Raw genomic sequence first — 13,271 nt, 5'->3', positions numbered from 1 at the left:
AGAAAGCATTGTTCCTGTTTACGGGGAAACAATGTGATAACTCATAACGTTACATAAGAAAATTGTGTTTTGCTATTTCTGAAAGGATACTGGAGACTTTTGATGTGTAATATGTCACATGCATTAGTCAGAAGTAATCCTGACAAATGGATTAGTAGGTATTATTAGACCAAAAAGGAGAATTTAAAATATTCATTCTCACTAATTATTTGATTTGAAAATATGTGGCAAGTTATGCAAGTCTCTAAATTTCTTAAATATTTTCTCTTAGGTTCTTGTCAGACAGTAAGTACAATGGTCTATTAGGGCCATTATAGGTTGTATAAAAGAAAGAAAAGAACAAAGAATAAAAAAAAATTGATTTTGATTTTTCTGATTTTTTTAAATTTATTTTTTTAGATTAAGTCAAAAAATTATTAGAAAAAAACAATGACATTTCCTGAGATTAAAGTGGTAAATTTACAAGGAAAAAACTTATTAACTGTCAAATAGGTCAGGTGACATAGTTTAAAGAGCAACAAATTCCACATTGGCAGGAAGCCGTGGTGGTTGGAGTTGGTCAAGGACTCTGAAGTCATCAAAAACAGGCACTTGGTCAGTGACTTCCTGCATCAGACAACAACAAAACAAGCCATCCTTTCATGTTGGTATGATACATGGCCAGTCGCCGTTTTTGTGGTGTTAAAGGGAAACGCAGCGGGACAACAACGCAAGTTAAGGTAGTGGATGTTCAAGTAGCGCAGGTGGGACAGGTTGTGGATGGGTCCAACAACCACCAACTTTCAACCAGGAGGCCAGTGTTCACTTCCTGTAAGATTCTAAAGTCAAACCCTGTTCTTTTTTCCTAAACCCAACCATGTGCTTTGGTTACCTAAACCCAGACACATGCATGTGTTGGCTAAACCAACCCAGTCTCACTCCAAAGTAATCAAAATCCAGCAGTGACTTGTGGCGTGAGACACTGACGAAAAAGCTTTCCTTTCAAGTCAGCATAATACGCGGCCGGTCGCTGTCATAGTTTAACAGTGCTTGGCAGTATCAGGGGGAAATGCGATGGGACAAGAATGAAAGTTAAGGCAGTGGAAGTCTGAGTACGGTGGGTGGGAAGGGTGGTGGATGGGTCAAACAAACACCAACTTTCACCCAGGGGAGCGGTGTTTGTGTCCCGTAAGATTGTAAAGCCAAAAGCTATTCTTTTTTCCTAAACCTAACCATGTCTTTTCATTGCTTAAACCCAACCACATGCGTTGGTTGTTGAAATTCGCATTGTTGTACTGACGTACTGATGTACTGATGCAAACTGTAATTTTCCGGTGAAAACAGAAGTGTAGTCTGAAAACAGTCAATGCATGTGACAGACTGAAGTTGACACAGCATCCCAGAACATCAACAACCATCCAGGGTACCTTGCATGTCATATGTTGATGTAGAAAGTCCATGACAAACATCGATATGTGACGAGGTGGGAGTGAGAATGTGTTGCAAGGACAGGACTTTCGCCAGGAGACTGGGGTTTGTGTCCCACATGAGTCAATGTTGGTTTATTATTTTTAGACTCAGCTGTCTTATTATTTTCAGTTTTAAGGATGAATCAAGCTTGTGAAGGCACACTGTTTACAGATAAAGCGAAATAGGCCCATTCATGTTGACCTTATATTTTGAAAATTTGACGCCAAGAAAGGATGCCAAGCCAGGTAACATTTATTACATTATGGACGTTAGCACAACTTTCATTTTGAACCACAATGGGATGTCTTGAATAGATGTTCAATCAACGGTCAAAGTCCTGCCCTTGATCATGTTTATGTACCCAGTGTGCATTCAGCAGCTTTACACATCCTAAAACCTGAAAATAATGAGTCACCTAAGCCTTGACTCTGTCAGGACACAAACTCCAGTCTCAGGGTTAAAGTCCTGTGCTTGACACATTCATCCACCACAACTTCGTCCCTTTGTGGATTTTGCTGCTTTTTACACAACGTCAACTGACTTTCTGGCAGTAAATTTCTCCTGTAATTTTACAATTTTAATCTCAAAGAATATCTGAGTCTTTTCTTAAAAGTTTATGACTTTAATTTGGGAGAGTCTTCGTTTTTCTTTCGGAATATTACACTTTTGTTTTAGCCTACAATGGCCCTAATATGCCATTATTGTACAGACACTAGAATCTTTATGTATCTCAATTAGCCACAAGATGAAAATGTGTTCATCTTACAGGATGATTTAAATGGCTCATTTCTGCATGTGGAGGAAACCAGAGCCTGAAGTAACAGTGGAGGAATCAATTACGTTTGTTTCGTGTGCTACAGTGGCTCAGGGCTTTTAAATTGGTAAACAGACAGCTTAAATCTCATTCAGTATTGCATTGAAAGGGCCTGCACTCAGGTCAAGGTAAGACACAGCAGCACTTTGAAAAGTATAAAAGCGTGCGGATGAATGGGTGACATCCTCATGTGATGCGTGCTGTTTCGGAGTTAAACCGGAGTTTAGTTTTCTCAGAACTTCGGCTGAAAGGCTGGAGCAACATTCAGTTACTTGTAAACGGATGAAGAGATAATGCATCAAACCTCATTCAGTTTCTCACTGTTTAAATATTTTAACTGCGATAAAGAAACTTCATACACAAATTTCATACAGCCATATACTGTATTGCAGTGCTGCTCATTAGCTGTTGTTCCAGTCTGAACACACTGAATAAGGCAGAAAGAAGCTGAAATGTGTGTAGGTGTTTTGTTTTGTTTGTGTGTTTCATCTTTGCCTCTCAAATAAAAGCTTTTAATAGTCTCAGTCCTCCAGAATGAGTGTCTGTGCCGATTCCAAAGCACTCACCGTTTTTAGATGCGTTTCTGAGAGTAGTCTAGCCCTATACGGTGTATTTATACTGTCACTTCAAAAGTCCATGTGCATTACATGCAAGAGTCTATCCATTAATCTCAATGGCTATTTCAAAATCCATCCATCCTCGTGTTTTTGTTAGGATATTTCTTATTCTGATTACAAGGGCTTCTGCAGGTCTCACCTTCAAACCCAGTCATAAGAATTAGCTGTTCCCCCTTGAGGTAAATTGGAACTCTGTATACAGGCAGGGAATGGTTTATTTCATCTTTCTTTCTGAGCCAGTCGCTCTCATCCTTTTTTCATTTGAAATCCTGCATCTGGTAATTTCATAATTATGGGAGGGAATTATAACGAAGGCAGCTGGAGCTGCAGGTTAATTGGATTTTTCACCTCGACGAGACCGGATCTAAGTCGCCCATGGGCCGCAAATCTGCACATTTGAAGTTGGGGACAGGACAAAAGAGGCTGGGGGAAGAAAAGAGTGAGCTGTTAAAGGGTCCCCTTTGACTTCAAGAGTTTGGGAAGTTACTTTTGCGCTGCCAGTTACTGTTTGTGTCTTGAGAGGTTTTTCCTTTGCTTGCACACAATCGCTTTCATCCACGTTGATGGCATCTATAATTGGCACTGTGTTTTCCGTTCACAGGAGTTCCTGCCGCAGTTGCTATTACAGCCTCTATTGATAACCTCACAGAAATCCCCGAGGGTTTGAAATTGAACTTCTAATAACTCAACTTTCAACGAATACATGAATGTGGACTTTCAAAGATGGCCAAAGTCGTCTACATTTAGGAATTTGGATGAGAGGCTTACAGAATATGTCAACGTTCATGTTTTGTTTGTCAGTTTGGGGACGTAGACTCAAAAAGTCAGGAAGTGGTGATGATATGCACATAATTTAATCTAATTTGATTTAATCTAGGTTGATGAAGCTTGTCACAGTTGATCTTTAACAGATGATTAGCTCATTAGATGTTTATTAAATCTCTGTGTGACCAAAGTGCTTTTAGGAGAAGACTTGTGGTTTTCTGTGTCCCAGAGAGGACGCAGACACAAGCGGGAGACCTTCAGTGTATTCTGGGAGAAAAATATACCCACACACACATAAAATCTTTCATCAACAGGAAAGTCTCTTTCATGCTATTGCATCATATCCTACAGAAACTCCTTGGATCCTGAAAATTACCTCTGACTCGACAATCACAAATATCCATGTTTGGTCACACATTAGTCTCATGCCTCAGTTTAGTCAACAACACATCTGTCTTTAGTAGCTTCACCCCGATTCTGCTGACAGTATTCTCTACCTCGGTTTCCAGGGGCCGACTCGCTCCTCTGTGGGATCAGCCGAGCTCTCAGCCCCCTCGGCTCCTGGCCTACTTCTGAATCAATGTTTGACAAAGGGCGAGTCTCTCCCTGAGCAAAAGATGGGGAATTAGAGAGGCTCTTGCATGGTGAGAAGGCCACACGCAAAGCTAGAGGGTGCCGAGTCCACATTCCCTGGCTGTCGCAGACAAATAGCCAATCCGAGCTCAAATTTCTCTGCTCTTAATAATGAAAATAAACCTGCTTACCAGCCCAGTTTCTCCACATTTAAGGTCACGGTGTTAGGATAAACAAACTGCAGTTAGAGAGAGGGGTGAGGAAAGGGTTGGCAACTATTTGTTTGTCTATATTTGAGGACTATTTGTAGTGTGGAGATATTACATTCTGCTGTTTATGTGGACTTTATATTATTTAACAGTCTAGACAGAATCTGGCACTGAAGAGTTTTTCTGTTTTACGTAAACAGAAACCGCTGGTGAGAAGTGACTTCTGTGATTTGTGCTCTCAAAAACAATGAACAAAGACAAACGCTAAGGTTAAAATAACTTTTGACAATGACACATTTCTTTTAGTGTGCACTGTGGTGAGAATTTTGAAGTTTAACAAAGTATTTTCCTCTGGAAGCGCAGGATGAGCCCTGTCAGGTTATTTGTTAGCATTAATTGGCTCTTTATAATTACTGCTGTTCCAATTTGCAGTACACTTTGTTACTGTCTGACTAATTTTGAATGTCTGATGTTATTTAAATAGGATTCTTTTGGAAAGAAAAACACTGTATATCCAAACTTTTGGGCTCTCACACACAGATAAAATGGTGCTGCACGTCTGACAATGCGGGATGGAAATCAATATGATTTTTTTTCCTCCCCCCTCATTATTATGCACATCATTATGTCTGCCATTTCAACAGTCAACAATCACCTCAACACTTGATTCCTAACTGACATTCAAGGGGTCTGCACAAGAGATCACAAAAAAAGAACATAATTCTTCTCTGACAATTTGTAGCCTCAGATAATTGCACAAAATGTCACATAATTGTGGAAAAAGTCAAAACAACACGCAGCCCACACAGCATTATGTGCACTGGCTCTGACATAAAGTGCATTTTTGCTAAGTTCTGAGTCATTTCCTTCAATGCCAAATGGTAAACAGTGCAATTTCCAGCTACCCTGCTGAGAGCTGTCACTCTGCCTCAACTGGTGTTATATTAAAATGCTTCGTAAATTAGCATTACCTGAGGCATAAAGCATACAGGAACTGACTGTGGGCTTCAGCAGCAGCAGACATTAATTAGAGCAAATACGTGTCATATTCGGACATATTATGTGTAATATATTTCTACAACCGCAGCCAAGTGTAACATTGACCCCTTGTTAGGTCCATGGACACGTTTCCACTCCCAAACGGCACTAAAGCCAACATCTTACAAGGCCTCTGCAGTTGGACTTTTTAATGGTGCCAGGACTAGTGCTCATTCAATAATATACTACGTGGACAATGCTGCGAACCAGTGTCATTTTTTGAACCTTTATTAGTGTTACAACCACACAGAGGAACATTTACAATGCAATTTTCCTACCTGAGTTTCTCATCTTTGAATCACATGGAAAGATTTGGCTTCTCTAACACATACGGTGAAATGAGCTTTCTCTACTCTGCAGTGATTGAAGAAAAAGCAGAACAAAAAAAGCAAATAAATCCCCCAGAACACAAATTCACCAATTTTTCTCTTCAAGGTGCTCGGGACTTACTTATAACCTGAGTCAAAAGTGTATTTTGTCCATAGCAAAATAATTAAAACCTGTTTTCTCAAATAGTACCAAAAACACAAAGCATTAAAAAGCAACTGGCATTTGACAAAAAATCTCACATTTATTTTATTTGTTATACAAGTGTTGAACTTTACATCAGTCTTAAGTGATGAGCCCCTTGGTAACATGTTTACATAAAAAACATGAGCTACAGTACAGCATGTATACCAGTGCTGGAAAATATTCACACATTTCCCATGTATCTTTTGGAAAGATTTTAATAAATAAAATGTCCAAACCCAGGCGGAAGAACTACATTTATGATAGAAACTTTATTGACAAAATTTCATTTCAGTTGCGCTCGCCCGTCGCTCTGCCACGACTGTTTAAAAAGATCTATTTCATTCAGAGTTACACAAAAAAAAAAAAAAAAAAAAAATGTGCAATGCATAAATCACTTTACCTGGGTTTCTGCATTCCCATCCTACTTAAGTAATTAATGCCACTTTGGCAAAATCAAATAAACATATCTCAATGGGCGATATCAATGGAACTCATTAAGCAAAAAACACTGTTCACAAGTGAAAAAAAGTGATAATGCATCTTTGTAATTTGTTGAATCCTCCTTTCTTTTCATAAGCCTTTACGTTCAAACATACTACCATGAATGAAGTGTTGGAACCATAAACACGCTGTATAACATATGTGCAACTTCTACACAATAGTCTCTCAAATGTTAAATTTTGCAATTAAAAGGTTTCTTCATATTTACGGTTTCCCATGATTTTTTATTTTACACTAGCAATACAACAAAATATATATTTTAGCCATTTTCCTTGACAACAGTTCAATGTACAGTTGAGAAAATATAAGGCCAGGGGCTTGATTGCTAGTGGTTATACAATCCAAACTTCATGGTGACAGAGAGCGACTCTGGGCAGCCAGGACCTTATATTCCTTTTCTAACAGTCTGATCAGGAACATTGTACAAACAGAGTCCACGTCCTGGTCCAGGGGTGTTCGTTTTGTTTACAATAAAAAAACAGGCTTCAACGAGGATGTTGGGGAGTGTATGTACAACCTTTCAACCAGGAAATTGCTGATATGATGTAGCCAGTAATGTTTCTTTCTTTTTTTTTTTTTTTTTGGTCTTTTTTTAAATTTTCGTACCTTAAATTTTTCTCAATTATTCAACAGCAGCAGCACATTTAAATACATAGTTGGCTTGTCTCTTAAAATTGAAATCTGACTCTGCATTTTATATACAGTCTCATTAAAACTCCGCACTGCCATCGCTGTGCACCAAGTCTGTTGGTCTGCAGGGAAGGAAGGAAGAGTGGCATGTTTGGGCGGGGAGGAGATGGCAATGCAGCTGGCGGAGGAGGGTTTGTAAATGGCTAGTGTGTATGACGGGGCTTCTAGGCTCTCTTCAAAAATAAAACAAACACTCCCTTTCCCTTCACTAGTGTGTCCTCCAAGAGGTCAGAGCTGCAAAGGGGCAGGAGGAGGCTTGGGGATGATTTAAATACATTTAAAGGCTTGTCACTAACTGCATCTGTCCTTCCCGTACGTCGCCCTCGGGGATGCAGCCATCTTTAGTGATAGGAATAATGTAACCATCACTGCCCCCTCGGCCTATCTGGTAATAGGCTTGGAGCTGGTGGCCAGCCCCTAAGTTAGGCATGCTCTTGTAGTAAACGTCCTCATTCTCGCTCCCCTTGCAGGGGGACAGGTCCTCCACCACGTCAGGGCTGCTCTCGGGTAACGGAGAGTCCCTCAGATTAGGCATACTAGTGTACAAGGAGTCTCTGTTTGGGGACTGCAGACTATCGTCAGGGTTGGTGGGTGTCAGCTGACTGACAAAGGTCTCAACTCCCCCATCGGTCCTCACCTTCTTCTGGGGCGCGTACAGAAGCGAGTGAGTCCGCTGGGGGATGAGTGGCGCCTCCAGCTCCTGCTGATGGTGCAGCTCAAGGCCCACCGTGTCGCCCACGTGCACCAAAGACGAAGAGTCGGCTACGATAGCGTCATCTTCGCTGCTGCTGCCGCCTACCACCGTCACCTTGGGCGGAGCCCGCTCCGTGTGGTGGTGATGGTGGTACTGCGGGGGCGGCTGGTGGTGGGGCGGGTGATGTAAACTGTGGTGCTGCTGCTGTTGCTGATGGTGGCTTTTGTTACAGGCACGCAGGTTGTTGTGTACTAGCTCGGAGATGATCATTTTCTCGAAGGCAGCATCGTCCAGACTGAGGCCGCAGTCTACTACCTGCACACTGTCGCCAAAGTCCCCATTGCGGAGCGAGTAGCTATTGTTAAAGTTACCATTTAGCGGTAGAGTATCCATTGCACTTGTATCCCTCACCACATTGTTCAGTGAGTGCCCTGCAAAGAGAAGGACATGTGAGGGGAGTTTACATTAGTCAACACCAGTGACCTTTAAATAAAGGAACAGAACTTTAATGCTGTTTAGGATGCAGTTTCACACAGAGAACTCAAGTCAAATTAAGCCATGCCGTAAATCCGTTAGTTAGGCACAATCCTTAACATACAATATATATATATATGTACGCATGCATTATCTGCGATGAGAAATCATTTTACTTTCTCACATATTTGACTTTTAAAGAATGGCTTTATAATAAGCAGAGCACTGTGCGTTTTAGTCTGCCACTAACGTGACAAAGCAATGAAAAAGATCCCAAACAACATTAAGAAACAAACTGCAACAGTAATCACCATCACAACACACCGGGCAAAAGTAGATGTCCACAAGTATGAAGCCACAAACGGGCAAGCTACAACACTTAGAGGTTTTCTAGCAACTAATAGGTTGGATGTGCCGAGGGAAAGAAAAGGACAGAGATGGGAAAAGATGACATGGACAGAGAAGGGGAAGTAGTCATGTATCAACATGGGACAGCCATCTTTGTTCTCACTACAAGGGGAGCCCACAAGCAGCACTCCACCATCACCACACACAGCAGGTGAAAAGACTCACTTTGGACAACTCACATCATGTCTGTCTGCTCAGGCTATCTGGTCTAAGAGCAGCTGATGTACAAAAGAAAGTAAAATGATTTATTGTAACATGAAGAAGAAGAATCACTCAAAAGAACAACAAAACGTAAAGTAAAAGTCTTAACTGCAACTTAGCAAGAGCAAGGGTTCAGCAAAGAAAACAAACAAGCATTAAATAGCTTTTTACTTTTAGGAATTAGCCAACAGCTACTTTTTGTAGATGCTTTTTTTTTTCTTCTTCTTTTTTTGTGCTTGTGTTGGTACACTTTCTGTCCATTAGTTGGCAGCTTGTGTACCCAAAGCTGGCAAAGGTCAGAGCTTGCCCGCAGCCCAGCACTTGGCATCCGTCACAGTGACAGTTCCCAGTGAGACCCTGGTCACTAGCAGAACAGCTCAAGAATAACACAGCCGCTGCAGAGGTCAGGCGCAGTCATGTTAGGAATTTCTCAAAGCATGGAGGTCATGGAAAGCAGCAGAAAAAAGGATAAATATTGGCTATGCCATGATTGAGAGAGGAGATAAAGGAAAAATGTGCTCTGCTGTGGCTAACATGCCTCCTCGTAGAACAACAAATGTAATAAATTACGCTGGAGACTAATGAGATGTTTCACAGCAACGTTTGTCTTTGTCCGAAATAAAGGGGAGTGATCGTCAATGTAGGAGGCATGTTAAAGGTTTTAACAGAGCCTGTTGGGAATTAGGGGGAAATGACAAGAGAGGTTGTGTGAAAAAAAAAATAATATAAGGGGAAAATTAAACAGCTGCTGCCATGACATCCATGTGTTTGTGCCTGCTAGGAGGCAATTTAGTGTCCAGACAGGTGTTGTCTGGAGAGGTGTGAGGGGAATACTTCTGGACACTGAGACTGCCGAATGCCACAGGAGGACAGACATTTTGGGAGAAAAGAAAAGAACTAAAGAAAATGAAACCTTTCTTAACAATGCTCCTTTCTGCCAGAAAAAAAAAGCAACACATTTTTGGTCGGTTAAAAATCACAGATTAAGCAGAAGAGAGAGAAGCAGAGTCATGGGCGTGTGCGATAAAGCTGTCAGATCTGGAAGATTATTTCCAATGGCTGGATAAATCTTGTATTTGTCTTTTTCAGATTAGGGTTGAATTTGGGGTGGATAATTTTGTGAACCACTTGCTCACTGAGTGTGTGTTAATGGCCTAAAAGTAAACCAAGTGATTGTGCCAGGGTTTTGGTTGTTTATAATAAGCATGCTGAAAAAAATTTACATTTGATAGGCAAAGTTAAGTTTTACTCCCATACTTGTCTCTCTGTAGGTCACTAGAGGGAAGCACAGGGGAGAAGCACAAAACATGACAGAAGATGCCATTTCAGTTTCAAAATAGAATAGCACACATAATTGCAGCACAATCTTTACAGTGATATGCTTAAATGCCATGTGCAGTTGAGATATAGTGATTTTTATGCGTATCAGCTGTAACCAAATACCAAATACATCTATACACAGATAACTTAATGCAAAAGCTGCATTAAGTCGATCTGCGTTAAGCAGCACAGAATTTGCTTGCACTTTAACACGTTTTAAGGGGAAAGCTCCCTCTAAAACACACAAAAAATAACAAATCACCTGACAAATTCAGGAGCATAAATCTTAATAACCATGTGGTTTATACTACAGCTTCACGTCTACACCACTGTTTACATTATCTCAAGGCAGAACACGCAGTATCTCCTTCCCATCTTAATCATTATGTCCCATTCAGAGTTTGGATAAGAGAAACATGAGAGCGCGGAGGGTGGGTCGAGACGAGCCACAAAAATCTCCCCGCGCATGAAAACATGTGTGCACACAGCACGCACTGTATCGAGTACTTGGGAGACAATGATTCAGACGGAAAGGAGATACTGCAGAACATCCTGCTTTTCATTTGGTTTGCTGTATACTCAACTAAAAAAGACAAAGAGGGAGAGACAGAGAGGAGGCAAAGAGAGAAGAGCCTGAATGCAGGTGAAAGTATTAAGTAAGCACACCTGGCGAGTTAAACACTGGAGCCGTGGGGGTGTTACATACGACTGTCTCGGCCAGTAAGGTGTTATAAGGGTTGTTAGTGCCTTGTGGTCGAAGAAGAGGATTTGTTAGTAGATAATTCCCGGTCATTCCTGGAGTGGCGAGACAGAAGAGGAGTTAAGTTTGGCGCAGTCAGCCGACAAGTGATTGAAAGTTTCATGGCAGAAAAGAAATGAAGGAAATTTTCAGCAAGTTTGTCTTTTCGAGGCGTGTGGTGTCACCCAGGGTGTCTGCCAGAATCTGAAACTAGGGTGTTTATTTTGAAGTTGAGAATGCAGATTAAAGTTTGAGGAGCAACCAGGGAGAAGTACTTCTGCGTGTGCCAAGAAAGATTCAACTTTTGCAGCCCTTCCTCACATTGAACATGATTTTTAAACTTTCAAGTTAATTTCTGATGTGTGTCGTGGGTCATTTGTAACCCATTCGTTTATAAAGCAATTGTCAACCCATTGTGCTCAATGCTGCGTTTTTATAAGTCGTATTTCCTTATTATTTTGAGATAATAAAATATTGTTTTTCAAAAATAGCTCAAACCTTGGGCAAAGGTTTTCCTGTTTGAACCAGGTCCAAATAAAAATCTCCCCAAAGACATAGAGCAGAATCCTTCCAAGTTCTTGTATCAAAATCTTTATTTAGACTCAAATTTGGCCATTTCTTTCCAAACCTCACGTTACTTTCAGTTTTTCCTCCCCAGCTCGCCGTGTGTTTTAAGGATCTGAGGTATTTCCACTGCCATTTATCACCTGTGTTAAATGCCATCTGTCATGTTGGGAAGTCTCCAGGGATGTTTTTAATGACAGGGAAGTGCTTCCAGGAGATAGAGCCCTCCTTTAGTGCACTGACTCTCCAGGGTAACTAGGCTACTGCACCCCGGAGTGATCAATATCCAACCTTTACATTAACATCTCCAGGAAACTGTACTGTAGGAGAAAAAAAGTCCTACTTCTATATTGTTATAGATGTATCGGCGAGTCAAAATGTGCTTCACAGCCCTGGGTGTAATGTTTTACCTTGTTGGAAGTGATAGCAAAAAGAGGAAGGGAAGGAAAAAGAGCGGCAGCGACAGGAGTCAGAGGAGGGTAGAGGAGCGAGTGAAGTTAAACTGCCTCGGTGTAAAACCCTCTTTTCCCTCGCATGCTTGGAAAGCCATTTCAGAGGCAGCAGAAAGCCTAACAACACACTAAGCACTCCAGGTCAGCCAGAGTTGAACATCATCTTCTCATCATCATATTTGTGCTCAAGCTAAATAATAAATGACAGTTTTTTTTTCTCCCTTCCTCATAAATCCCCCTGTAAAGTAACAGAGGTCACCTTACATGCCAGGCAACAAATGGCCTCTCTCTGCGTGTTAAGATTTTCCTGAAATAAAACTTTTTTTTTTCTCCTTCCTGTTTTTAGTTTTGTCTATGTTTCCCCCTGAGCCCTATGAACTTTGGACAGCCAGCACTTAAATGAAAAAATGCTCTTCTAGCCGTGCCCCAATTTGAGACTGACGTAAGCGGCCAGAATGACAGCGCACAGAGTATTTGAGGACGGATTTTTGTAATCCTTCATTGGCAGAACAGGCTAGACTAAAGGACTACATCTTTTTTATTTTTTTGCCAAACTGCTCTGTCTTTTCAAGCTGAAGGCATTTATTAAGATTAGGATCCTCCACAGCGGCGTGAGATCATTGGAACTTGAAGGAGGTATTTTTAGCTGGATGATGAAATGTGTGCATAGGTGTGCATGCGGAGAGAAATGAGGTGTGAACTGACCTTGGTTAAGGGTGGAGGTGCTGTTGATGTCACCTGAGATAAAGGAGGACTCAGATTGCTTTCTTACGGTGTCATTCCACATTCTCCTGATACGACTCTGTCAGGTCAACAAGGGACAGTCATTAGGACTTTAAACAAGCCCGCTCACCTTTCAGATCAACTTACATTTATCGTCTATGTACATACTAGTGACTCTACCAGGACTCACATGCATAGTAGTATGCAGTGAGGCAAGGGCAGCACTAATGCTCACTTCCCCTGCATGTGTCTTTGAAGGCTAATTAATGCAAGTCAACTTTTGAACGACTTCAGCTCCAGTCACGAGTGCCGTGAACAAGGCTGGAGGTTAAAGCATAATAGGGATATTTCTCTATGGTGCACGGTACATCTGGAGGTACTGTCTAATAAGGACTATTAGCCTTTAATAAGAAAGGGATAAAGCAAATGTTTTTTTGTTTTTTTGCTGTTGCAATTTTGGCTTTCCCCACAGTAAAATGTGCTTGCAATGCTCTTTAAACAGTGCACTACTATTTCCCATGCACATG

At 41.2% G+C, this 13,271-nt stretch overlaps 1 protein-coding gene across 26 annotated transcripts in view; it reads right to left on the bottom strand.

Moving 5' to 3' along the window:
• Nucleotides 1-5,677: 5,677 nt before the first annotated feature.
• The window catches only part of adgrl2a (adhesion G protein-coupled receptor L2a), a 105,892-nt gene continuing 98,298 nt past the window's right edge, over nucleotides 5,678-13,271 (bottom strand). For 2 of the 26 annotated variants that reach the window (XM_049587267.1, XM_049587269.1), the window contains 4 exons: nucleotides 12,727-12,823; nucleotides 10,933-11,061; nucleotides 10,204-10,221; nucleotides 5,678-8,294 (listed from right to left, as the gene is read on the bottom strand). In XM_049587267.1, the coding sequence (XP_049443224.1) occupies nucleotides 7,447-8,294; nucleotides 10,204-10,221; nucleotides 10,933-11,061; nucleotides 12,727-12,823 (1,092 nt within the window). In that variant the 3' untranslated portion in view covers nucleotides 5,678-7,446. Of the gene's footprint in view, nucleotides 12,824-13,271 lie in introns of all 26 variants that reach the window. The other 24 variants (XM_049587268.1, XM_049587270.1, XM_049587272.1 and 21 more) reach the window with 22 other exon arrangements.

This window comes from Epinephelus fuscoguttatus, linkage group LG10 (genome assembly GCF_011397635.1).
Source record: "Epinephelus fuscoguttatus linkage group LG10, E.fuscoguttatus.final_Chr_v1".
NCBI lineage: Eukaryota > Metazoa > Chordata > Actinopteri > Perciformes > Serranidae > Epinephelus > Epinephelus fuscoguttatus.
Note: the sequence above shows the minus strand (reverse complement) of the source record. Positions and strands in the feature narration are given on the sequence as shown.